The following is a 26,385-nucleotide window of genomic DNA, read 5'->3' on the forward strand; positions in this document are numbered from 1 at the left end:
TACTCAAAGTTTTCTGATGGATAATTCTTTTATCAGTAATTTATGTGAGTGATTGGCACAAAGAATTGCTTTGTTGGCTGACCCAGGAATCGTCTGTGTCCTGTTCAATCCTTCGTTTAATTCCATCGTCCCTACACATTTGACCACAAGGGAGTGTATAAACCCAGACAGGAGCAGAGGAATGCTAGGCTAGTACAGGCAGGTGTCTGAGGTGCTCTGGTATCCAAAGTTCCTGCTGCTCTCTCGTGACGTGAATATCCTAATGAAGGAAGGTTTAGACAATAAGACTGCAGGCTGTGACTTTACTCTTTTCTTCTTTTTTTCCCCATGGAGCTATTGAGCAGAATTACATCTTAGAACGCAGCTAGGTCCAGTGTTTCATGTTCTTGTTCAATGGATTCCTCCAATGCCACTCACAAAAATTTCCTTATGATGCTTTTAGATAGTCTGTGCAGAACTTGTCAAACACTTCCATGGCATCAAGCCAAATAATAGATGAGACAAACTTTTGTGCAGCTAGAAAGAAAAAAGTTATTTGTAAGGGCGGCTGTGTTTAGCTTCTGTACTCTAGTGTGTGATGCCACAACTAACTCTGGTTCCATCAATCCAAAGCTGTCAGGTAACAAGCTGAATTTTACTGAGACCTTTATTATACTGTGCTATGTTAAGTAATGCTAGGCTGAGAGAGAACCCTGGATAAGTGTATTCAACAGTTAAGATATAATATTTCATGCAACTAGATGCACTGAATGAATGTTAAGATCTCATTAATTAATGTCTTGAAGTGATTTGCAAGTGTTTCTGATACAGATAACAAATCAAAATCCCAAGGGTTATATACCAAGGAAGATTTAAGTGGCATGGAATGCATGTTGCACGCATGACTCAGCATAACCAGTTCACTGTTGATATTTATCCTTTCAGAGCTGGTTGCTGGAGTCCCAAGAGGAGCACAGAACTTTGGCTATGTATGTACTGGACCCACATTTTATCCTTTTTATGATGAGAAGGCAATTAGACTATTTGGAAGGTTAAAGGCTACATTATATTTTCTGTCTCTTTGATCCTAAACTTTCTAATCAGAGAAAACTGCCACTGATTTCACCCTCAGGCTTATCTGGCTGGTTTGAAATGCCTTACTGGTTTGGCCTTTGAATGTGAAGTGCTTAGTCCCTTCTGAAGTCTGTTTTCAATAGGCAATTACAAGAATGCATTGAGTATGACTAGTATCCCTATACCCACTGAGTGTTTTCAGACCTAAGCTATTACCCATAGGTTTGCATATTTCATGTGCAATGCTGTGTCCAGTGGGGAGAAGTCCAAGTTCAGGTTATTCATACCGAGTGTTTATTTTGAGTGCTCTAAGTATATACACTGAATACCAGATGCAGAGAGTCATGATACGCAGTTTAAAGTGAAGGGAGAAAATGGTATGTGTGTGGATAGAGCTTTTACCTCATAGGAGAAAAAAGTTTCAGAACTAACCTGATTGGGAAACAGGAAATCCCAGCCACAGACATTCTCTACTTTTTGGACCCAAAATTCCTTGTGTCTCTGGAGCTTATTCATACATTTTTTCAGAAGAAAAGTGTGTATGTTTATTTTTTTATATTTATGTATGTATATATTTATGTGTATTTTTCTTTGTTTTAGGTTCATATTTTCATGCCTAATAATGTAGTCACTGATTAACTGATAGTCTGTAACTGCTTCTGTTCAGTGTTCAGTAAGGAAGGGGAAATGGTCTTTCCCCCATTTTATTCATGGGGGACCTGAGACTCATAAAATCTTAGTGATTTGTTCAAGGTCATACAGGAAAGCTGTGGTGAGACAGAGAATAATTGTTTTTTCTTGGCCACTTGGACCATCCTTCAGTGTGTCAAATTGGTTTGCAGTGATGTTATGCTGTAGCATCTCCATATGTGCTTGAAACTTTCCATATTTTTCTGTTACCAGGTCTCAATTATTAATTCTTCAGACTTGACCTTTATCCAGAACTTCACTGGTGAACAGGTAATGTCAAGCAACTATGTGATGAAATATTATATCTCTAGAAGATACAGTTTCATTAACGTAGTTTCAAGAATATATAAAATATTTTTTAGAATTAATGACCATAGAAACAAAGAGGATTATCAGTTTAAAAAGATATTAAAAATTGATACCTGATATGAAAGCCTATCTGTTGTTTTTTATTTCCAGATGGCGTCTTATTTTGGGTACACTGTTGCAGTATCTGATGTTAACAATGATGGGTAGGTTACCAAATATATTCAGCTCCACTGCACATTCATAGAAGCAATGCCTGATACTTATTAATAAACATAGGTTTTCAGGTGCTTCATACCTCAAAGTGCTTCTCTTGGCTTCTCTGCTTTTCTAATTTTAATTGTTCATGTAGGCTTATCTTTGTGCAATCACAGTGGCACAAGTATTTGCAGGACTAGTTTGGGTGAGTTTGTCTTCCTGAGTATTTATTCAAAGCAGTGTGGCAGAGCGGGAATGTCCAAAGTCTTAGGAAACAGATCCATGTAGAAGAACAGTGAATAAGCAGTGCTAGCTACTGCTGGGAAGAGAGAGGTGAAAGTCAAAAGTTCATTCTCCCCTTCTCAAAAGCAGGCTAAGTCTTCTGTACCTGTGGTCCATTTATAATTTCACTTCTCAGTTTCAAAAGCTTTCCAATATCATCAGCTCCTCATTGCAGCACCTGCTTGTTGGCCATCCATTTTCATCATCCAGAACACCAAAAACTGTCTGTGGCCCATGGTTGTTACGACAAGCATTGTGCTTGTCTGAGGAAGAATGCTGCTCAGCTCCCACGGTCATGCCTAAGACACTTGGGGATTTCAGGCTCTGTTGAACAAAACACTTGCTAAATTTGAACTCATGGAAAGTCTGATTAAATATTTTAGAAGATCAGGACTTTAGTAAGTGAATATTCATACTAGCTTTCTAGCAAGGAGATAAAGATCCCTGAAGCTCAGAGCCTTGGAAATCTGCACAAAGGTAAGCCAGGATTATGTTTAGAGCTGTGGCATACTCTTGCCTATTGTAAAATGTCTCAGATGTGTCTACTTCATATTCTTTTCTTGTGATTATTTCTTATTAGGTGCTTAAACATAATGCATTAAATAATGTTGCTGGGTTAAATCATTCCTTTCTGTCAGTGACTAGCGACCCTTTAAAGAGTGAGGCATACAAGAAAAAAAGTAGCAAGGTGATAAAATGTTATTGCAGTTCCAAAACAAAACAAAACAATCAAACAAAAAAGCTTTAACAGTTTCTGTAGTGGTTTCACAGTACTCAAATCTTTCAAAGATTCTGAAATCAGATTTTGCATTGTACCACAGCTTTTGACAATTCCTATTTTTATGATATACAGAGTCCGGATTAATTTGGTCATACCATAATGCATTACTAATGTGAAAGGGTAGAGAAACATTAATCTAAGTTACAAAAGACACATTAGAATTTTTCAGAGAACTTGCTATTTAACTTCTCACTTACCAAACTATTTCCTGGCAGGTTATTTCCTGTGAACCGTAGGGTTACTTGGCAGGTCTTATATTTTCTGTGTACCTCTAAGACCAAAGTTTATGTCAGCAATATAATCAAACTGCTGTTGAGACCTGTGTGGTCCCCCAGTCTATATCTTAAAAGAAATCTAATGACTCTGAGATCCAAACATCCCACAGAAAACAAAACATAAAAAGCTCTACTTGATAAACATGTCTGATTAGATATGTAGTCTGTCTTTGCTGGTTTGCACATAAAGTCGATAGAAATACTTATCTGAAAGGGAGAGTAAAACAGAGAGGAAAAAAAAAAAAGCAAAAGGGAAATGACCTTCAAATTCACTTGGGGTTTTTTGTGCAGCTAAGGGTGAAAGGGGTAGTGATGGCCTTATCAGTATGACAAACTTTATTAAGTTATATGCAGAAAAGATTAATAGGAATTATGCTTTTCTGTAATAAGACTGAGGACATGGCTCAAAGGTTAGGCTTGTCCTAGGAAAAAACCTCTGTAGACCTTATGCTCCAGCAGTTCTGCAGGTGTTCCAGGGTGACTCTTGCAGTTTTATCTGCACCACATCAAGATTGTAGGCAGATCAGGGAAACTAAGGATATCGTTTGAACCACCATTTAGTTGTCTGCTGCTAATACTGAGAAATCCACAATGAAACTTTAAAAACAAGCTTTGCTATTACCTTACAGACTACATTCCTATTAAAGAGGAAAAAGAGAGAACACTTTCAATTTAGACTGAAACAGTCCAATAAAAATAGTGGAATAAACTGTTTACTGGTCTTTTATTTGGCCTATATCAAAGCTTTCCATAGTTATACTTGGACCTCTTGGCATTTCCCATACTACTGATTTTTATTGCTCAGCAGGATACAAAGAAACTGCATACAGTCTCAGCAGGTGGTCAACTTGTGCCTTTTAAAGATTAATTAATTTTTTTTATCAGTAGGGAAGCAATACTGGGTGGTTGGTTACCTTTCTCTGCTGGAAAAAAAATAAATATATAGTTTATGTTAACTGTGACATCTTAGTGCAGTAATGAAAAAAATCTAATGAACCAGTTCAGAATACCACTGCAAACTGCACTGCACTTTATGGTTTAATATTACTGTCCAGGGGCTTTTGTTTCTGCTTTGCTTTTATGGGCTTTTAAAAAGGGATCACATCAACCTGAATTTGGCTTAGAACTCAAATTTTGTAAATAGAAACTCCTACAATTTAAAAGTCACTTGAAACAGCCTCCATCAACAAAAATGCATCATTCTAATCGTGTAGGTACTTACAACCCAGTAAGTGACGCCCCTTGACTGTTTGATGTCTCTAAATGCTTAAACTGTAGGAGCTGGAAGGTAAAACTGACTATAAAGCATTGTAACCAGCAATTGCTTGCTTATTATCCAGTTAGAGAGAAACCAGGAATAAGTAGATGAGTATCAGAGAGAGCAGGGTAGCTGGAGAATCCTTCTTTGGGTATAGAACACTGCTGTGACTGTGCAAAAAAACCCCAAACAAAACAATGAGCCCCAAACTCTAGAATTCCTTCTCGCAGAAGATTTGCTGAAAGAGCTTGCTTTGACCTATAGAGCTCTGCACTGATAGAGAAGGGGGAAAATCAAGAGGGTGAGAAAAGGAAGGCCTTGATGTGGATGGGACATGCCAAGACCTGGAGGAACAGCAAACTAAGCGTGGCAGGTGTTCCAGGTAGCTCTGCTGCCTGTAACCAGTTTAGAAATAGGTCAGTGTAATTTAGATGACAACATTCCTCCCACCATCTACTGGGTTCTGGTTCCTACTCCCTGAACTATTCATGCGTTTTATACAATCATTGTAATTTATTTTAACAAAGTAGAAATTTTCCTAGAACAATAACCCAGTGCTGTGTACTTCCAGCTGAGATGCTGTGATCCCTGCATAACAGACTCTAGCTTCTCTCTGCTTGCTTTCTGTCTCACCTGGTGAATCTTGAATTCTGAGTTAGGCTTCTGCTTAGAAAATTTTAGGCCACTGTGGATGATAGGTAGCCTGCCTCTTTTCACCGTTTTAGGCACTCTGTATATTGCTTTAAGGTATCAAAGTATCTACTTATTTTATGTCTATGTACTGGGAGCTTCCTGGCTCTGAATCTTTTGGTTTCTTACCAAAACCACTTCTAAAAAAATCTTCCCTTAGTCTTACAATTCTTCATTTGTAAAATATTCTTTGGAGCCAAGCTTATCTTTTATTTCATGGTTTATACAGCACATAACACCACGGGGGTCCCAGTCTTACTGGGAATGTCTGGACTGTGATGTAATAAAATAGTAATTGATGATAGTGCTGCTGTGTAAGACTTAGTATGTAGCATATATAAAACAACTTGTATAAAAAAGAGCATTCACTATCTGTATTTGTTGTTGCTATTGTTTCATGGCAACCATTTTAGCTGACATTCTGTCCCAACCAGGAACATCTTCCATTAGGACAACAGAACTTTTGATGTTTAGTGTGAAAGGAAAATCCCACCTTTGATGTCAAGTCAGCATCTGCTTCCTTCCTTTTTTAGTCATTCGTGCCGTGGGGTAAAATCTGACATATAAAGAACAGAACAACTGTACCAAAGTGACCTGACATTCTGAATTACAATTTCCTTTATGGAAACACACAATAAAACTTAATAGGAAAATCACATTTCTAGAAGTACTTTGTCATAATTTGTAGAATGTGTAAGTTTTATAACGTGATCAAAAGGCTTCTAGATAAGGTATTCTGTACTAAATTCTATGCTATGTATCTTAGAAGCATAGTGTCTTTCTATGGTAAAGTAGTAGGTGAGCTACCCCTAAATCATAAGGGTTTTTTTCTATCAGGACTGGGAAAAACAATGTAGTGCAATTTTAGTAATTGGTTTACTAATGGATAAAGCCTTTTTGAAAACATCAGTATTTGGAATATGATGAATTGAGATTAGAAAGTTATCTACAAGTTTTACAAAGTTTGAACAAAGTTCCACATTAGAGGAAGAGAATATGTTTTCCAAATTAAGAGTTTTGGGATCAAGTAGCACTAGTTATTTGCAGTAACAGAGTTCCTTAATATGGTTAATATTGGTTATCCAACCAGTGTCCGCTGAATATGATGTGAATTATCCTGTTAGTTTGTATGGACTTGAGAAACCTTCAGAAGTTAATCTGATCCTATTATTTCATATCTCAGAACAACATATTAAGAATATTTCTGCTTGTTATGTGGCTATCAATCTTGCTTGATTTTATTCTTTACTGTCCAGTAAAGGGTCTTTTTCCCCCCACTAAATAAATGGTGGTAACATGTTTTGAACCACCCCCATTTAGAACAACAGCATGCAAAATATCCTTTGATTAATCTGTCTTCTTTTACTTATTCTTCTTAAAGCAGCAAAATGAACATAAGGACTTTGCCTGTAAGCCTCATATTTTTGTGGGGTTTATGATGTCCCTTCTCTTTAATACCTAATACAGCAAATTATGTGAGCACTGCAACTACTCAAGTACCTAATATTCAACCAGAAGTGTTTTCAGAAATAAAGCTTTGGCTTTGTCTCCCAGCTTCCATTTGAATTAGTGATGAGGCATTCTCTATTAATTGATGCTCTACCTGTGTTTCATGTATCTTACTTCAAAAAGCTGCTATAAAGTGGCATTTTTTGTTCTGTTGTTCACTTACTGACATATCATTTTTAAAAGCTAGATTTTACTTTAAGTTTCTCACTAGCACTGTTAGCAGGATAGATCTGCAGCATTTGTTGTAGTGACAGATTTCTTCATAGTTAAATTCCTGAGTTGTGGATCATTTACTGCAAAGTATGGCTTTTCAGTGTCTATTATGGGCATAAACTGAAGTGCAAGAAATTCTGTTTAAACCTAGGAAGAAGTGGTTTTGCTGTGAGGCTGATCAAACACTGGAAGGGTGTGGAGTCTCCATCCATGGAGATACTTAAAACTGGAGTGGGAATGGCCCTGGGCAGCCTTCCTTAGTTGACTATGCTTTGACCAAGTGTTTGAACTAGAACTCCAGAAGTGCCTTCTTACCTCAGTTAGTCTATGACTCTATGATAATTATCAGCTTCCCATTTAACAAATGCATGAGCTGTGTTGATTACACTCAATCTCTCACTGACACTGGTTTTTGTTTTCACTGTTCCAGTTTAGATGATATCTTAGTTGGCGCCCCTCTCTTTATGGAACGAGAATTTGAGAGCAAGCCTAAAGAAGTTGGGCAAGTTTATCTATACCTGCAAGAAAGTGCTTTCCTCTTCCGAGATGCACAAATTCTGACAGGCACTGAAGTGTTTGGTAGATTTGGCAGTGCAATCACGCACCTTGGAGATCTCAATCAAGATGGATATAATGGTAATTTATACGTAATGTAGTAACATCTATCTCTGTATAACATTGAAATGAAAAATGGCTAAGCAGTGAATATGAAGTATCTTACAGTGGCTGAAAAAGTTTTTTTTACACATAGCTGCTTTTGAAAGTCACAAGAATTTACACTAATCTTAATGAAATTGATATTGAGGGCCAAATTGTGGAAAGCTTACCTATAGGACAGAAGTCATTGACTACAGTGCTATTTTTTACTAAATATCGGTGTGTTCATTTGAATAAAAATATTATCTGTTGTTTTATGACTATAAATACATTTAAATATTTACTTAAGATGTTGCATTTGTTTAAAAGCAGGGTTCTCCTTATCTCCTGTAATGCTTGGATGAGTTTTAGAATTGAATGAGGCTCAGTAAATGGAGCATTTTGCCCACAATGAAAGAACTGGACAAGCACAGATGTATGATTTTAAAGTCAGATGTCTATTGGTACTTAGACACTGAAAGAAACAGGTGCATGAGACCTTTTTCAATTATCCATAGCACATGGACACAACAAAACATTCATATAAATTAACTGGGAGACTAAATTCAAGAAAACAGTCCAAGTAAACAAACCTATTTAATTATCTGAGGTAGCCTGGATGCCTTGAGCTAGTTAGCTACCTAGACACGGTCAGTAGCACTTTGGTTTTTGCTGCATTTTTTCCCTTACTTATTTCCAGGTTGTTAGGGTCTGCAAAGCAGGCGTCTCTGCATCTAAAACCCCAAGGAGTTTTACGTGGAGCAGGTGTTTTGTATAGTAGCCTTAAAGATAGTTGGTCCACTAAGGAATAATTAATGGACTTAACTCCATTGAGGGCTGTTTTTCATGGTGCTCTAACCATTCGATGCTAGGGCCGTGTCACCCATGTGTGGCTTCTGTGCAAGCGATAAATCATGTCAGGAGCCATAGGATTGTATTGGGGTTCAGGATGCACAAAATCCGAATGCCATCCTGTGGTAGAAGCCACTGGATTGTGACTGCTGAATTGTGACTGCTGAGAACACCCTCACTGAGTTGTCCTGGAATTCCGCCATGGATTTCAACACAGCTGGATCCCACACTGGAGACTTCCCATTTTCTACCTGTGAGCAATAGCAGATGCCCTCAGCTTCTCTGGGCAGGGAGGGTTGGTATCCCTGCTCTCCAGCATTCTGGTAAGGCAGAGAGGAGATATTCCTGCTTTTCTGTCTGTACAGAGAAGGCTAAGAAGGATCTAGAGCCAAAGTCTTCTGCTTCATAACTGGAGGTGCCAGTCATAGAGCTTTGGTGCACTTCTGCCTTTATAGAGTGAAGGTACAAATTCCAGGTGCTGAATTCAAGTTTAATAAAGAAGTCCAGCAGCAGCTCCTAGATCAGAACCTAAAAGTAAGAGCTTTAGGTTGTGTCCTGCTCTAGCGTTTCCTATTACCTAGCTCAGCTGGTGCAACTGTTGAATCTCGGTCTAGACACCTGATTCTCTCCACATGCCATGCATAGGACCTAAGAAGAGCGTGTTGAGTCCCTCTTATGGGTATGGCACCTCATTTACTGAGGATTGCAGTGTTTAATGCAGTAAAACGTAATGCCCAAGGCTTTCTGTTAAATTCCTGACTTGGTACTATTCCCATTTCTCAATAAAACGTTGGCTTGGTATAGAGGAAAACACTATATTCCATTGTGCTCTTTTGCATACCAAAGCACTGGATGTTTGAGGAGATGGAGTTTTTTGTCTGTTGAATATTTTCTCTGGAAAAAGAAAATTTTATCTAACAGCTATTCCTTATTAATTAGGTGATAGAGGAAATGGACGAAAATTTGTGTCTGTTTAAAAATATGGAAGTAAAAGCAGGTATTCATTAGATCTTAGTTTATTAAAGCTTATTAAATGCCCTGGAAATATGGTAGAGGAATCCAGTGTGGACTGGATATTTAGTATAATGCAACAACCCCTTCACAGGATGATTTTATAAGCTTTTGTCATGAAAGTTTGACAAGAAAAGACACTACAAATATTTTTGTATATTTGCCTTAAAACTAGAATCCGTACAGAAGTACCGAACATTGAAGTTCTTGCATGAATGTAGCAGAAGCCATTTGTGTCTCTTTTCTTGCAGGGACTTAATTTTTGCTTTATTTTAATTGTGTCCATTTATTTTTATTATTTTATTGCACTGCAGACATTGCTATTGGTGCACCATTTGCAGGAGAGGACAGAAGAGGGAAAGTGCTCATTTACAATGGATACAGTAATGGGTTAAATAATAACCCTTCCCAGGTTCTCAGTGGAGCCTGGGCCTCACAGTCCATGCCTTCGGGATTTGGCTTCACTCTAAGAGGAGACTCAGATGTAGACAAGAATGATTACCCAGGTAAGATTTTTCCATTAGAAAGGGAATTTCATACTTCCATTTGCTGGAAAATGCATCATGTCTAAACTGTTCCTATTGGAGGGCAGAGGTCAGAATAAAGAATATACATTTTTGTATAGTTCTAGCTTGCTTTCCTGAGAGTTAAAATCAGACAAAATAAATACTCCCTTTCCTGTCAAAAGACATGATCAGAAAGGCAAGAAAGGGCTTAAATAGTCACATTAACATAAACCATGTGAAGTTTATAATAAAAAGCTTAACCCTTTCCCCCCACTTCCAAAAACTGAACACTTTCAGCTTGTTGAACTTGTAAGGTCTCCTTCATCCTGGCATTCTTTCTTAATTAAAAACATGTTGTGTTGTAGAGGAAGGCATTGACTTGGTTGTATTGCTAAGTTGTTTTTTTACTCTCAAAGAGACATTGAGCTATATATAGATTCTTAATGGCTTTGTTTGCATTTGAAGCAGAGAGAATGTGAAGACATTACTTAAAGGCAGATATTTCATTTGGGCCTTTCCATTCCTTTTGTTTTTTCATTTTGCTATACAGACTCTTCCTTTTAATGTTAGCTTTGTTTGTTCCTTATATGTTTACCTGACGTGCATTCAGATTTACCAAGTTTGTAACATTAGTTGAGTTTTGCTGGGGAGGTATTTATTTTTGTAAGAGATATGTTCCTAGTGTCCTGAGTAGTCTGAATGTTGGAGCTATTTTGATTGTGCTTGTATTTACTCTATCTCTCCTCTAGAAGCAAATCTGTTCTGTTTCTTTCATCATAATTCAGAAGCCTTAGTAAGGAAGTGCAGTAAAACATCATATTTTGTTATTGTGAAAGGTTCGTTCACAGTAAAATTGTCTTTACTTCCCTAACTTACTATGAAATCACTTTTGTTAGCCTGGGTTATTTCAAGGCTAGTGTTATTAGAAGCTGTATTGTTTCAAAAGTTAAAATTATAATTTTCGAAGGGACAAAAGTGGTATCTCTTTTACCTTTTGTGATGGATTCTAAAAACTTTGAGATGTATTTTTCCAAAAGTGGAAGAAAATATCTGGGAAGGGGTTTTTACAATAGAAATTACAGTTTTACAAACAGAAAAGCTGACTGCAGAGTAATAAAGTGAGGCTATCACAAGACTAAATTGAGGGGGTCTTCAGCATTTGAAAAAATAAAGGGCTTTTAAACACTGTTCTGACTTTTTGTTTGCATATTGTTGATGCTGCTATTAATAGTCTTTCATTGTCCATGACTAATGAGGTTCTTTTGGACAACAGAGCTCTTTATTAAAAGTTTCAGCATTTAAACATTTCCTAAGGCACCCACAAGCCCCCCCAGCAAAACCAAAGAAAACAGGATATTGCATTCCTGACATTTCTAAGATTGAAAAGATAGAGGGAGGGAAGGGAGAGATTCGTTCAGGTCTTCTTTAAGCCACATGGGGAAGAAAGAAGATTAGAAGTTTAACCAGTGTATTAGCACTTTATGTGGAGCATCTTTTGAGCTAATTTGTGAAAAAATTGGGTGGTGGGTCTCAGTCTTTCCAAATGTGTACTGAGAAACTGCTATAGTCAATTCAGTTGTGAGATTTCTTGGAGTTATTCTACTTGTCTACATGCATCCTATGTGCAGAATTTCACATTGTGATATCAGCTCACTCAATGTTAGATGGTTTGGTTTTATTACATGAATTATTTATTTTAGCAAAAAAACCCCAACCCTCTGCATTTACTATAGGTAGCTTTTTCCTCCATCCCCCAGTTGAATATCTGGATGAGCAGTCCAGAGTACGGGTGAGAATCTGTCAGAAAATGACAGAAATAAAAACCTTACTGTCAGTCAACCACTTCTTTAATTCTCAAAGAGTTGAAGCACCAAAACAGAGCTGTAAAAATAGCATAACCATGGCACAGTTTTAGCACAAAAATAGAATGCCTTCCTATGGGAAAAAGGAAAAAAAAAAGAAAGGAAATTATATGGGGAAATACAAGTCTAGAACAAACACATTAGGTGATGAAGTAAGTAATCCTTCTTGTGTCAAAGAGCTTTTCTTTTTCACCTCCTGATGGAAATGCTGAAGGGCAGCTCTTGTACGAGGAGGAAGCGAGGTACTGAACTTGGAAGGAGTAGGAAGGAAGTTTTATTTTAGATGTCAGCTTGAAAGGTAGAGTATTTGCTGACTATAGAAGGTCTAGGAAACTAGCCTTTAATTCAGTGCTTCCCAAACTACTGGTCATGACTGTGATTCAAGAAGGGTTGGATACTAGAAAAAAATCTTGAAAATTTTCATTTAAGTGTTTTAGTGTGTCTATTATAAAATCAACCATTTTATAAAAACAAAAAAGTAGACTAAATTATGCTGATTCATCACTCAAAAGTTCAGTTCCATAGGCTGGGAAATGACAGCCAGCTGTAATATCTGGCTGCAGGTATAAACATGTATTGCCACAATCTAAGGTGAGATTCTCCAAGCAAGTAGCTCTTCCATGGCTAGAGTTCAAGTGTGTGTGAAGACAAATGAGCTCAAAAAGAGATCATACTTTCAAGAAGTTCAGGACTTACACCAGTTTGTGAGGACTTATGTAACTATAGCTGTGCTTTTATGTATGATTTACTCAAGCTCTTGTACCTAACATCGTTCATGAGGCAGGCATATCCTGCTGGGAAATGAGAGGCTGGGAGATGGGAGTTACCCTGCCATTTTCTTTTTGACGCACTTTGTAGCATTTTCTGAGCTTTTATTGTTTCATGCCACCTTCTTTAAGTCAGGCCATGTATTAATGTTCTTAGAGCAGGTCGCAGACCTGGAAGCCGGAAGATACCACCTGTTTGTGTGGCTTCTTATCACAGACCACTGAGCTTCATTCTGGGCTTGCTGTATTGAGCCCAGGAACCAGTGCTCTTAGAGACTGAGCTGCAAGTTCGGGAATACAGTTCCTAACAATGGAGGGTGAATCACAGTCAGACTTTTCTGCTGTTGGACAAAGGTTAAATCCTCTCTTGGCTGAACGTTCCATTCAGGCTGAGATCTACCTATCAGCCTTCTGGAGAAGAGCAGCCATTTGGTCCAAAAAGTGATATCTTTCTCTCTTTCCAAATGCCAGTATAAGCTTAGGAACAGAGAAGAAAATGGGAAGCAAACAAAGGCTGCCTAATACTCGGTGTTCTTCAAATCCCCCAGCTTTCCTGTGGATGGAGGAATGGTTTCTCTTTCTTCCTCTTCCTGCAGCTGCCAGCCAGCAAAGGGAGGGAGGCCACCTCCTGATTTCTGGTCTTATTTAGGAAAGGCCAAGGAAGACTTTCTTGTCCCCCAGAGCCCCAGTAGTAAAATAAATATGGGAGAAAACTGATCACAGACAGGTTTAATGGTGGGAGTATCAGAGCAGGCAGGAATGAACCTAACAAAGCCATACTGATACAGATGAAAGATCTGTCTGGCACCATAGCATTTCTCCAGCAGTGGCCAACAACAAATATCCATGGAATTGTACAGTTGATGTGATATTCCCCAGAATATTCACCCAGCTCTAACCAACTGGGGGAGCAAGGTGTCCCTGACTCGGAGGTGGCATCTTCAGATACTGAAGCCCTGGACAGACTTTTCTTCCATTAATTTGACCAATCAGTTGTAGAACTCTTGAACTTTTGGCACCCACAGCAACCTGTGTCAAGAGGCCCCACAGCCTAACTACATGTTTTGCAAAGAAGTAATCCTTTTCACTGCATTCCATTCAGGTCTTGAACATTCCACTGGACCAGTTTCTTTGAATGTGCCCTTGTTCTTGTACTGAAGAGTCAGTAAACAATTCTTTAGTCCACTCTTGTTTTACAGACCTCTGCCGTATTCTCTCCCTCAGCTGTATGTTTTAGCTAGCCCATGGAAGGAACCCTAATTTACTTAATTATTCCTTGTGCAGAGACAAATGGCACACAAGTCCCACTGTACCAGGGAATGGTTCAGTCTTGCCATCACTGCTGCCTCCTCTTCATACATTTTTATGTAAAGAGCATGTGTAAAGTGTGACTTATGTCTAACTAAAGCATTGCTTCTGGTAAAGATTTTCACCATTGACCTGGGTTTTGAACTTACCCAACATAAAAAAAAAAAAAGCTGTATCTTCCCTAATGAGAAGAAAATTGGAATTAATACATGACAGAACAATAATCCCAAGTATTGTTTGTTGGTATCAGTGATTATTTTTGTGAATAAAGTGAGCCAGGAACTGTGGTCTGGCCTTGAGGCTACCTGGCATTGCACAGCTCACCATCATCAGATGAAACCCTCCTGTCCACTGAAACAGGTTGGTCATATCCAAATTGCATTTTGGGAAAGGTCCTTGGCCTAGGCTATTCCCCAGACCATTCCTGGCCAAGTCTGGGAGAGTACTAATTTGTACACACTGAAATCAGACCAGAGTCAGTGCTACAATGTAAAAATGTGGACAATGCAGTGCTCAAGCTTGTGCCCTGATTTTATTTTAATTTCACTTGTGCAGCCTCTCACTGCGCAAAGCACAGGATACAGACAGCTGAATGGCTACCTACTCAACATCATACCTAAAAATGAAACTTTCTCTTTTAGGGTCAGCAAGCAGACAGGGCTGCTTTTCCTTCTCATTAGCAGTGCTGTCACTGTAATGACCATCTGGCTTCAGTTGCCCTGGCATAGATGTTATCACTATAACAGTAACAGACCTGTACTCTCAGCATTGTAAAAATACAGGGGTTTTTCTATCCTTTCAACAGTGAAGTCCTAGTTATGTAAACCTAAAACAACCAATCTCCACAGCTTTCCAGTGAAGGACTTCTGTAAGTTGTGTCATACTTGCAGGCACTCCAGATATTATGAACCTGAAACTGTTCCTTTATCTACAGACAGGGGTGATATGGTAGTCTCTGCTTTGCAGGCTTGGAGGTAGTAGGAAACATTCAACCCGGGGAAGCACCAAAGGCAGAAAACTGCGCTGATGATCCTAACAGCTGTGTTGCTCTAAAGACACACAGCTGCCCTCTGTTGTGGTGTTCATCACCTTCAGCCCCGAACAGAGCACTGTTACTCATCTAGAAGAACTGCAATGCCAAACAGTGGTGAGGGTGGTAATGAATGGATGTATGCTCCTTTCTCTGTAGTCATGTAAAAGTTAGGCAGAACCTGACCAAACTTTATAGTTGGATAAGGCTAGTGAGAGGGAAGCAGTAACAGGAAGCAGATTAAGCACATCAGTCAGGTAGGTTGAATGTACCAAGCCAGCTCTGTGCTTTTTGGTCTAACTATTCAGGGCAACAACCAGCCTGCAGCTTTCCGAGTCTTCCAAGCATAACACTTAGCAGCTTTGTACCAGACTTACCTGAGATACTTAGTATCTCTCCAGTACACAATATGTACCTAGTATTTGAAGGAAAAGACCAATTAATCCTAGTAAGCTGCACCTACACTAGTAAATTAAATATGCTGTCTTTGGTTCTGAACTGTCACTGGGAAGTCCTTGTCTCATGTTCTTGCCAAAACAGGGTTGCTGAATGCTCTCTTTTGGAGACTGGTAGTTGGCATGAGCCAACAGCTTTAGGGCCATTCTGATGATACCACCACAGGCAGTGCAGGTAAAGCACACAGGCACATCTTCTGGCACTGATTTACTAACACTGACATAATTGTAACATCTTTCAGCAGACGATCCATTCACAGTTTTCTGACAACTCATGTTCTAAGGTCATATTCAAAGGAGGGGATCCGATCTCACTTAGGCTGCTGTAGTAAATGCTGACAATGCCATTATTCTGGATTGATAGTCATGTAAAAAGAATAAAGGGGATTTAGAGAAATGGAGTAAGGGAGCAGTAAATGGAAGTGGAAAAGACGGGCATTTTTCATCAGGTTAAGTGTAAATACAGTGGTAGTTGGAAGGAATTATGTGCAAGATTCTGTGCTGCACTTTTCAATGCTGAGGGTAAGACATGGCAGAGCAGCGTTGTGCTGTATCTGAGGCTGTACTGGCAAGGCCTGTGACAGTTTACATGGCCAAGGGACTCTGTAATAGCAAGTCTTCAAGGTTTGCATGAAGAATTTCTGAAGTCCTTGCCTCAGCACAACCCCCCTGGCTGTCTTCTACACTGGAACATCTGAGCAACAAAATGATAACTTTCAACACAGCTTCCACTGCACTCCCCAATAAATCTGGAGCTTTTAGGGCCCTTTTGCTCCATCCTGAGCTTTATCTGTGTCATCAAGGCCTGGAACAGGGAACGAAGCCTCAGCTTAGGCATGTATTTTGACATGTAGTTTATTTTATTTATAATTTTATTTCTCTTTTTCTATTAACATAACTCAGTTTTCATAGGAACAAAAGAAATTCATAAATCTCTTTAATGGGGAAGAAGTTTGTTTCTTTTGGCTTCTGGGCATCCGTTCAAAGCTGGTCCTCACTGAGCACTTGGAGTGTAGTTATCTAGGTAATGGTGCGGCACTTCCAGCTGGTTCATCTATCTCTGCAGGGCTCAGGCATGTGAAGGCTGTAAAGTTTCCACCCTCACATTTCAGCATATGTTCAGTCACTCGATGGCTGATTATAGCTAAGCAAATAGTTTATGATGAATAACTTACTCAATTTGTTAAGCTTGCTTTCTTCATGTGGCATATCCTCCAGCACACTGGTTTCTTCAAATGTTTGTGAACCAGGGTAATTTAACCAGTTTCTTTTAACAGTGTGGGTGGATCCAGAGCAGTGCTCTGGCTGAACTCACTATTCAAAGACTGTGATTAGTTAATTGCTAAAATAAATTATGTGCTATTGTTTCTGCTCCCTGCCTGTTTAAATGCTTGTATACGTCTTCCTTATTAACTTAGAGAGTCACTGTGGAGTCAGTGCCACTGAAACTTCATCTTCAAGGTATTCTGCTTTTATACAAACACAGTTGTTGGCTTGTTCTTTTTGTTATTGTTTTTACTCAAGCCTTTGTCAGCACAGGGAAATGTACAAAGTCATCTTCACGCCTTGTTATTTTGGACTCAGTTATTATCTTAAGAATAGCATGTAATTAATATAAACAAATGACTCTAGAAACATTTTAAGAAGGAAAGAAGTGTGGTAATCAGACAAAACTTCCTCAGAATGTTAGTAATCTAATCTTATTAAAATAGCAGTATTTAACAGCTCCATCTGCTAAATACATTAACTCAAACAGCAGGAAGAAAATCCTTAAGTTTCTGAGAGGCAAGGGTTCTTCTATGTTCATGATATTTTTTTTTTAAGAACAATAGGCATTGTGCCAACAAGATCACAAGTCATAATCTAGTGATGATTAAATTATTAAGTTAGTCCAGGAGATTTGTGGAAGACAAACAAATTAAATCAATGAGAAGCTGCATCTGCTCTGGTAAGAGGACAGCTGTACATGGGAGCCAGAACAAGGGTGTGGGTTCTGCCAGCAAATGCAGAAAAGCTGTAGTGTTTCTACCAGCTGATTATGTTTTCATGTGAATAATCAATCAAAAATGTAGTGACAAGCCAAGAATCTTCTACAAATATGTTCATTTTATGGTAAATTATTGTCTGTGTGATTTACAGGTATGCTTTTTAAAAATTCGTTGAGATATTTAATGAAATCACAGTATTGTGCCCAATGGAATATAAGCATATAGCAATTAAGCGCAGTAAGCAGGGATTTACTGAAGTGATAGAACATTAACTGCTCTCTTTTGGATTTGTTTGTAATATGATGAGTAATAACATTGTATTATGAAAGGGAGTCATTCAGACAAAAGAGGAGCATTGATATGAATGAGCCTTAGGTGTTATCCTTAACAGACCTGCTACCAGAATGGCTGAAAAACAGGGAAGGATCAAGGCAGTTGAGAATTGTAGGATTGAAAGAAAATGACTCTGTTTTAGGTGGTGGTTGTTTGTAGTATTTAAATAAATTTATTGAGTAAAGTTTGCAGAACTGATCCTGTGTCCTTTACTATGGTCAAGCCTGAAGTATTGGCTGTTCAAAGGAGATCTTATTCTGGACCTTTCCTACTGAGATTTTGGAGTGTAATGCTCTCTGAAATCCCAGAAAACAAATACAAATCTGATCATGGGCTCATCCCCTCATCCACTGAGGGAAATAAAAACCAAAAAGGCTCACAGGTTTGGTTTTTTTTAACAAGCTTTCCAGTTATGCATTTTTTTTTTTGCTCTCTTTTAGGCACTCAGATAGGATTCTATTTGTTTTCTAGTCCCTATTTATACTATGCAATTAACCTACACAAAGTGATGCTTAAAGATGTCAGCAAATCATTCTGTGTCCATAAAGTTAACACTTCCCTGCCTGTATCCTTGTGGAGTTGTAGTGGACAGGTGACTTGGCTATCTACTGTTTGTTTCATTTTGGGGTTTTTCACAAGTGAAGTGTGTGCCACTTATGTAGTCCTTCATTTGCTGCCGTTTTGGGCCACTGTCCAACATGAAGTGAGATACCGTGCCCTGGCAACTTCTCTTGGGATTGCTGGGCAGACTCAAACTAGGTGTGGAGTGCTGAGCACGCCACATGTTCCTCCTTGCTCGGAGTCCCTGGGACTGCATCTCTCACAGGGCATCAAAGAATTTGCTCAACTTAATAAATGAATATATCTTGTTGAGACTGGAAGTAGGACTTTGTTGATCTTCCTACTTTCTCCAGTTTGTGAAAGCTTAGTCAGCATCGTGGCAAGTTTCTGCACTTTATTTCATGGTGTTTCAGGTCTGGCACAGCCACATGGCAGAAGGCGCAGGTGAACAGACCAACTTACAAAATCCAGCATGTCTTTCAGTGCCATCTGTGAATACTCTTTCCTTAACTTTTCATCATAATTTTATCTCGGAAAATGGAATAAGCATTAGGATTGTTTAACTTTGCAGAGTGCCCCTTGACTTCAGTTAAATACATGCCAAAGACACTTGTTTCAGAATTAAGCTCTGTGAACTCCACCAGTTGGGATGTTACTGCATACAACCCTCAAGCTCTGTTGAAAAGTTGAAAATTCCTTTGGAGTCACTCTGTGCTTGTTCTCTTAGTTTTTGCAGTGTGGTTGTCATCCCACAGCTCATTTGTTCCACAACAGCAATGAGGCAGAAGCACATGACTGCTGCCACCAGCCTCTCCTTACAGGTGTCTGCTTCTCTGAAGGGCAGCAACTGATAAAGGATCTTCTCAATGTGACAACACAGGCAAAGAGGTCATGTACTTAAATCTATGAGGTCCCTCATCCTCTTGAAAACACGGAATATGAGAAAAGGAATGAAGGAGACTTTGCGATTCTCTCTTCCTTTCTCTCTTTATACACATTTTAATCTGGGCTTGGAAAAAAAAAACCACCTCACAAATGCAGAGGAACAAAGGGGTTTGTACACTGTACACTTTTCTTGAGGCTCTAATTGGAAGGTTTATAAATAGTTAAGCTGGGGTTTTTTTGCTATGTAATTCCAAATTATGTGTTAAACCCTTATTTTTCAGCTGGTGACCTTTGCAATAGTGACATTGCGTGCGTAGCATTAACAAGCAATGAACAAAGACAACTTCTTTCTATTTTTAGGAGAGGAGAGTTGCCAAACTTCAGATAATTTAGGAATCTCATGCATTTTTTCATAGAAATGATTCATAACTTTTCTTCTGCAGAATACACAACAAATTCAAAACTGCTTATAGAAGTACTCTGATTTGGTGTGTATTCAAATCTCATGGATTCATATCAATGTCAAAAATGGTTTTTTTCCAATGATGAGTATGGGAGTTACACCCCACAAGGCAATGGAAGAAAGAAGAATAAAACTACTGCTCTGTAACAGACCAAGTAGAACAAAGAAAAATCCCTAATGGATCTTCCAGTGAATACTCTACTTGAGTGTATAATGACTTAGCCCTTATGTTAGATCATAGATGACACTACCAGGTATAAGTATGTTTTATTGTTTGCATATTAATTCTGAAGTCCACTTTTCCTACTGAGTACTTTCACTCATTCAAGCTCTTTGGGTCAAGAATAAGCATGACTTGGACCAGAGAATAAAGGAAATGTCAGGGGGAAGGTCAGAGCTTCCAAGCGAGAGCACATGAGCACAGTCCTGGCTGCCCTTGGAATATGCTTAAATAGGGCCTTTGTGATGGTGCCATGATTGAATGTCCTCATCTTTTTTGCTTTGTCTCCAAACCTGACTGAGGTGGCAATGCAGAAGACTGCCCATGGAAAACTATTTTTTCAGTGGCTGGGGCTCATTACTGCTCCTCTGTCTTCAAATAAGTTTGGCTCTGTCCCAGAGAAACCAGGATTTAACTATTAAGCAGATGTACAAAATCTCCTTTAATATTAAAGTGGGCATGGTGAGATAGTGGGGACCTAAGTCCACACAGCTGTAGATACCGAAATTAAGAGTTTGCTCATACTAATGAGGCAAACTGTATCTGACAGTTTTGTTAAGTTACTGAAGTTGTGCATTCAAGCCTTGTGGCCATGAAGGGTTGGAGTGCTTTATTTTTTTAATGAAAGATCAGATTATTAAATCATCACAAGACTAAGATCTGGATAAGTCTTGGATACCTACCTGTTTTGTCTCTACCATAACATAGGCCTGTAATGAAGCCTTTTGAGTAATCAAGTCTAGTGTGAAACAGTACATATCCTAAGTTAAGTCTGTTGCAGAATTCATAAAGAGCGTCCAGCTGGGAACAACAGAATGGAAAGCCCTTCCTTCTTGTCTCTCACTTTCTGTCCATAACATGTGTCTTTTTCCTTAACAAAAAAAATCAAAAAACAATACAAAAAGACCACACAACACCCCCCCACACCCCCCCAGATCAACAGCATATTTCATCTTTTTGGGGGGTTACCATGGGTGTTGCTATCAGAGAGCTGCCAGGAGAAGTTCTGCCATGTGTGTTGTGTAGCCTTTATGGTGATGGCTGCGTTTCAGTCAGTTTTTATTTATGAGAGAAACATCTTTAGGTTTTGGTACTGTGTGCAAATTGTCTATAAAAGTTGCTAATGAAAAGGACTCATAAATGTCCCAAAAAGGAGATAGAAACAACACTAATTTTCTTCTGCTATTTAAAGTGTTCCTGACCCTGAAGCATATCTCTCTAAGGCCAATGGAAGTAAAAGAATGTAAATGTTGTACAACAAGAGGATTAGACCCATAAACTGTCCATGCCTGCTCGTATTAGGACATTATTCACTGGAATTCATTGTAGGGCAAGCCGTTGCCTATGTGGAGTACTTGTTTAAACTTGTGAAATTGTTGCCATCTGAAAGGCAGAGCGAGCACTGGAAAGCACGCTGCCAGACCTGGCCCAAGCCCACCCAGCTCATTAGCATCAAAGCTTTGTATTTGCACCCCACTTAATGACTTCAGGGCTTCTTAAAGCAAGCCAGTGCTCAAACTATGGAAGCAGCAAGTAAGGGATTGTTTACAACACTGAGTACTGGTTTAATTAACTCATCTAAATCAATTTAGGTTGCCAGTCTGTACCACTGCAAGGTCTGTTGTAAGACTCTTGTCTACTGAATTGGGCATAAATCTTATGATAACAACAGTGGAGTGAAAGGGGTGCCCAGACGGATATTAGGGGGGTTGAAAATGAAAAAAGCTCGCTTCTTTTCTTGAACTGTGTTCCAGATAAAGGCAGCAGGGAAGTGGATTGTTTTTCCTCACTGCTTGGCTCGAGCCATTCTGCAGCAGGCCTGGGTAGTCCAGCAAGCCAGTCTGGATGTTTCCAGAGAGCCCTGTGTGAGGAATTCAGGCAAAAAAAGGAAATATCTGGGCTTGCGGATTCCCAGCCCAGGCAGGTGTTCAGTAACAGATGTGCCCAAGGCACAGTGTAACGCTCGTCAGCAATGACTCCGTCTGTTCAAAATGGTGACTGATGGGGTAAAAGATGGCTTTAGACAGGTAACTATTGTAAGCGTTAGCACATGCTGCTACAATGCTGAAAACATTAGGAACTACGAAAATCAGCCATCCTCTGACCTGTGCATTGTATTTATGTATGCAGATGTGTAATGCTTAAGTTAAAGAACAATTATTTAAAACACAAAGCAGGAGGGGAACAATTGTCATGAAGGAAGACCATAAATTCTCTACATGACATGTATGAGAGTGACAAAAAAGTGGTTTGAATTGCTTTGTGTAATGGACAATTAAAGTTTTTGAATAAAATATATAGGGGCTAATGGCATCCTTTTTCCCCTTTAATACAAGTGGCAGAGAAGCGAGATTGTGGCATGGGTGACCTTGTGTAGAATAGTTTGGCACTTACTGGATACAACCAAGACATTTACGAGGCCATCTCTGACAGTGTGAAATATTTTCTTTCAGGTAGATGTTTGAAAAAAATATTTAGAAAGGAGTTATCACATCTGTTTTATGTTACTGCATTTTTAATATAAGTAATCTAATTTAGGCTGGAAAAAAACGTATGAGAGGCTTCTGTATACTTCTTCTGAAGCTGTTTTGTTTTTGCAGATTTAATTGTAGGTGCATTTGGAGCTGGAAAAGCAGTTGTTTACAGGTACGTGGCAAATACAATGGATGTTTTTATTTTCCAGCTTTAGTGGGAGATATGCAAATAAACAAATTTCACATTCCTGTGTTGCCCTGGCGCAGTGTGTAAAAGATGTTCATTACAGATGATAGATCAAGCATCTTGTGAGAAACAAATGCATTTTTCCCATGCTCAAAACTCATCATTTTCAAAGAAAATTTCCATGCTTAGTCTTACCTCAAAAAACTTCTGGAATATTTGACTCCTTAGTTTATTTTGTATAAGAAAATTAAAAAGCATAAAATTGATAATTAATTTCTTTCCTGGGGGAATGGTGCTAGTAAAAAAATTTCAAGCAAGTCTGATTCTTGTGGAGGTTGTGTATGTTAAGACATGAACTATGCAATGAAAATAAAGACTGCTGCTTTAGCCTCAGTTTAGAAAAAAATGTATGAGATCCTGTTTTACAAATCACGGAGTTGTTGCTTACTACGGATTTTCACTAAATGCACTTTTTGATTAGAGGTATAATTTAAAACTACCACATACATAAAGAAAAATCTGCTGATGCTTTCTTAGTCCAGCCGTGCCCACAGTTCTTGCATTTAAATATTCACCATCTGTTGCTGCAACAATGTTATCATATTTCTGGATTCTTCTCTGTCTTCTTGTTGTATGTATTCCCAGCACTACCTGACTGAGAAGGCATGTTCTTCTTCCCAACTGAATGTTTGTCAAAGCCCAAGAATTTTGTAAAACAGGAATGTTAGCTCATTTTAGCTAACACTGTAGGTTCAGTGAGTAGACCTGATTTTCCTACTGCCCTATGATAGAATCATGCAAATACTTTGCAGTACATCAGTTTGCAGTGGCATAAATGACGGCATAGGATGTGAAATATTGGAGAATTAGATCCAGTGTGTATTTTGGATAGCAATTAAAAAATGTGCCCTATTTAATTTAAGAAAGTGAATAGCAGGAGGCCATTTCCTGGCCAGAGTGTATCGAGTATGCAACTTGCCATATGGGAGAAATGGAATTTTATTAAATGAGATTTGCTAAAAAAAAAAAGGTTTTCCCTGTTGCACAAAACCAAAGTAATTTTATTTTTTTAATTTCTTGTCAAAGCAATATAGGGAAGTAATCATAAAAGCTCAGCTATGGATTGAAATATGAGGAAAGTAATTTGGTAATAAGCTGGTTTTGACAGAAATATGTAACTTACTGAAAAATAGTACTGCTGTCTCTAAAAAATCAGAATTTAGACCCTTTCTTGTTTTCATCTGTCTTCTAAATTGCTCTCAGTTATAGATTATCTCATTACTTAATAACAGATTGTTATTCAAAGGGATGGTTCCCATCACCACAGCTATATATTCACATATTCAGCAGAATTTTGTGATGATTACTTCTGGTTTCCAAAGTCAATTGTCTCAAGACATGTCAGACAGAGTGTACTTTATTATTGGCTCAAGATATTCTAGATCAACTGCTATTTTAACCAAATTATGTTTATTCTTTTAAGAATCTTAACAGAGATAGCAAGTCTGAATATGTCACTGTTAATGGAGACAGTATAAAACAAATCTAACAGTACAAAATAATAGCCAAAGGACTGATGTAAGTCCCAAAAGGCAGACTGTACCTTTGTGAAAACCCAGTGTGATGAGATGTGTCTGATGTGCCTTAGTCCCAGAACAGATGGCTGACTATAGGATACATGATATAGTCATGCTGTTAACCTGTGATTTTTTGTGAAGAACTTTCAAAATGTCATAGTAGGGGGTACCACAGTTTCTGACATAATCAGAAAAGCTCTTTTATGGTAGGAGCAACTTTATAAAAGTGTTTTCTCCCAAGTAACTCTACATTGATGGGTTCTTTGTGGCCATCTCAGTTAAGTGTTTTCTCTGCTGCAACTTGGGTGCTAATGTGCTCCTTCTGAATGCTGTGAACCTTATTTCTGCCCCTCAGAGCCAGACCTGTTGTGACAGTGAATGCCCAGCTCATTCTGAACCCCATGATTGTGAATCCAGACAACAAAACTTGTCAGCTCCCTGGCTCTCAGCTTTTGGTGGCCTGGTAAGTTTATGATTATACAAAAACAATCCTTATCTTCTTTCCCAAATAACTTCCTATTCCTAACTTTACTTGCTGTTTTTTGTTGAACATGTTCAAAGTTCAAAAACAATGTTAAAACATGCTATGAGCACAACAACAACAACAAACCATATAGAACAGAGCTCTTTCTGATATCTTCTAGAACTTCACAGATTCTCAAAATGGAATAGCTTAAAGTCCTTTGTTATGCTGAGTCTCTTTCTGCATAGGAGGATGCTCAGTCTCTCCTAGGATCAAGCTGCAAATTCATAGGCAATGTTTGAGTGAATGAAACATGAAACAGCTAAGACAGACAAAATACAGAAATATTCATCCATCTAAACACACGTCTTTGTTGAGAAAATGTAACAGTGAAAGTGCTGTAAAGAGCTGGTGGGCCCACCATTTTCTGTTAGAGAGAGATCTTGGTCCTTTGTGAAAGAGAGAAGATACCTGGCTAGCCATTCTGAGAGCAGTTCACAGGATGTTGTTTCTGGCTGTCATTGGTCAGAGGAAAGCTTTTTTTAGTGCATTGTACAGGACAATGTTGCATATATCTTTAAAAGATAAACCCTCCACCACAGTAGCATTTAACTTCGAAAATAAAAGGTACATTCAAAAACTTGAAGCTAATTAAAACCATTTCAGATCAGATGCAAATATAAAATGCTTGCAGGACAGTTGGAGGGTCTCTAATAGCACATAATACTACCAAAAAGGCACGTTTACTGCACTAGAAAAAAAAAGTCACTTAGAAAGGCCCCCAGGAACAGTTGATAAAAGAGGCTATTACAAATACATAAGATACTGTTTAAAAGTGGAAATCATAACAAATGAGGAAACTAAAAACAAAACAGAGCATAAATGCCTGCAACTCAAATATAAAATACCAGTAAGTCCTGCCAGAGAGACTGTGAGGAACAAATTTCTAAGACCTAAAAGCTAGTCATATCATTTATTTAAACACATTAGAAGCAGAAAGCCTGCCAGTGTGTGTGCTGGATGGAAAGAATACCAAGGTGGAAAGGAGGATTCCAGAAGATAAGGTGACTGCACAAATTTTGCACTGCTTTTAAACCAGAGGTGATCAGAGGGATTCCCCACACTAAAACATAAATCTAAAAATTATCTCAAGTTTTAGAGTCAGCAAAACAGTTTTTAGAACAAACTGGTAAATATGAACCATAAAAAATAATCATGATCAGAAGCAGTTCATTTAAGAGTCATAAAGGAACTCAAGTCTGATACATTTAAACCACTAAATATGTGGGCTTTCACTGCATATGGGATGGGGCTGTCAAGAGATTTTCGCTTTTGCTCTATTCTTTTATACCTTATGGAACTTGTCGTATTTGTCATAATGTTCCTCATTTCTACATCCAGTGTCGAAAATCACCCATCTACAGAGCAATGCAGAAGGCACTCAGTAGAACTATACTATGCAGTCCCAGAATTTTAAAAAGCTTTGGATTTTCTGGAATAGGATCCAGATCAAGATCCACCCTGACTTTTTATTTCAAGCACCTTTTAATAG

General features: G+C 38.5%; 1 protein-coding gene across 1 annotated transcript in view; it reads left to right on the forward strand.

The window, feature by feature from the left end:
* Window positions 1–26,385, forward strand: part of ITGA8 (integrin subunit alpha 8) — a 118,542-nt gene that overhangs the window by 22,581 nt on the left and 69,576 nt on the right. The window contains exons 9-15 of the mRNA XM_055708533.1: window positions 925–968; window positions 1,957–2,013; window positions 2,203–2,255; window positions 7,686–7,891; window positions 10,069–10,260; window positions 22,733–22,778; window positions 24,726–24,833. Of these exons, the coding sequence (XP_055564508.1) occupies window positions 925–968; window positions 1,957–2,013; window positions 2,203–2,255; window positions 7,686–7,891; window positions 10,069–10,260; window positions 22,733–22,778; window positions 24,726–24,833 (706 nt within the window). The remainder of the gene's footprint in view (window positions 1–924; window positions 969–1,956; window positions 2,014–2,202; window positions 2,256–7,685; window positions 7,892–10,068; window positions 10,261–22,732; window positions 22,779–24,725; window positions 24,834–26,385) is intronic.

Source organism: Falco cherrug, chromosome 4 (genome assembly GCF_023634085.1).
Source record: "Falco cherrug isolate bFalChe1 chromosome 4, bFalChe1.pri, whole genome shotgun sequence".
NCBI lineage: Eukaryota > Metazoa > Chordata > Aves > Falconiformes > Falconidae > Falco > Falco cherrug.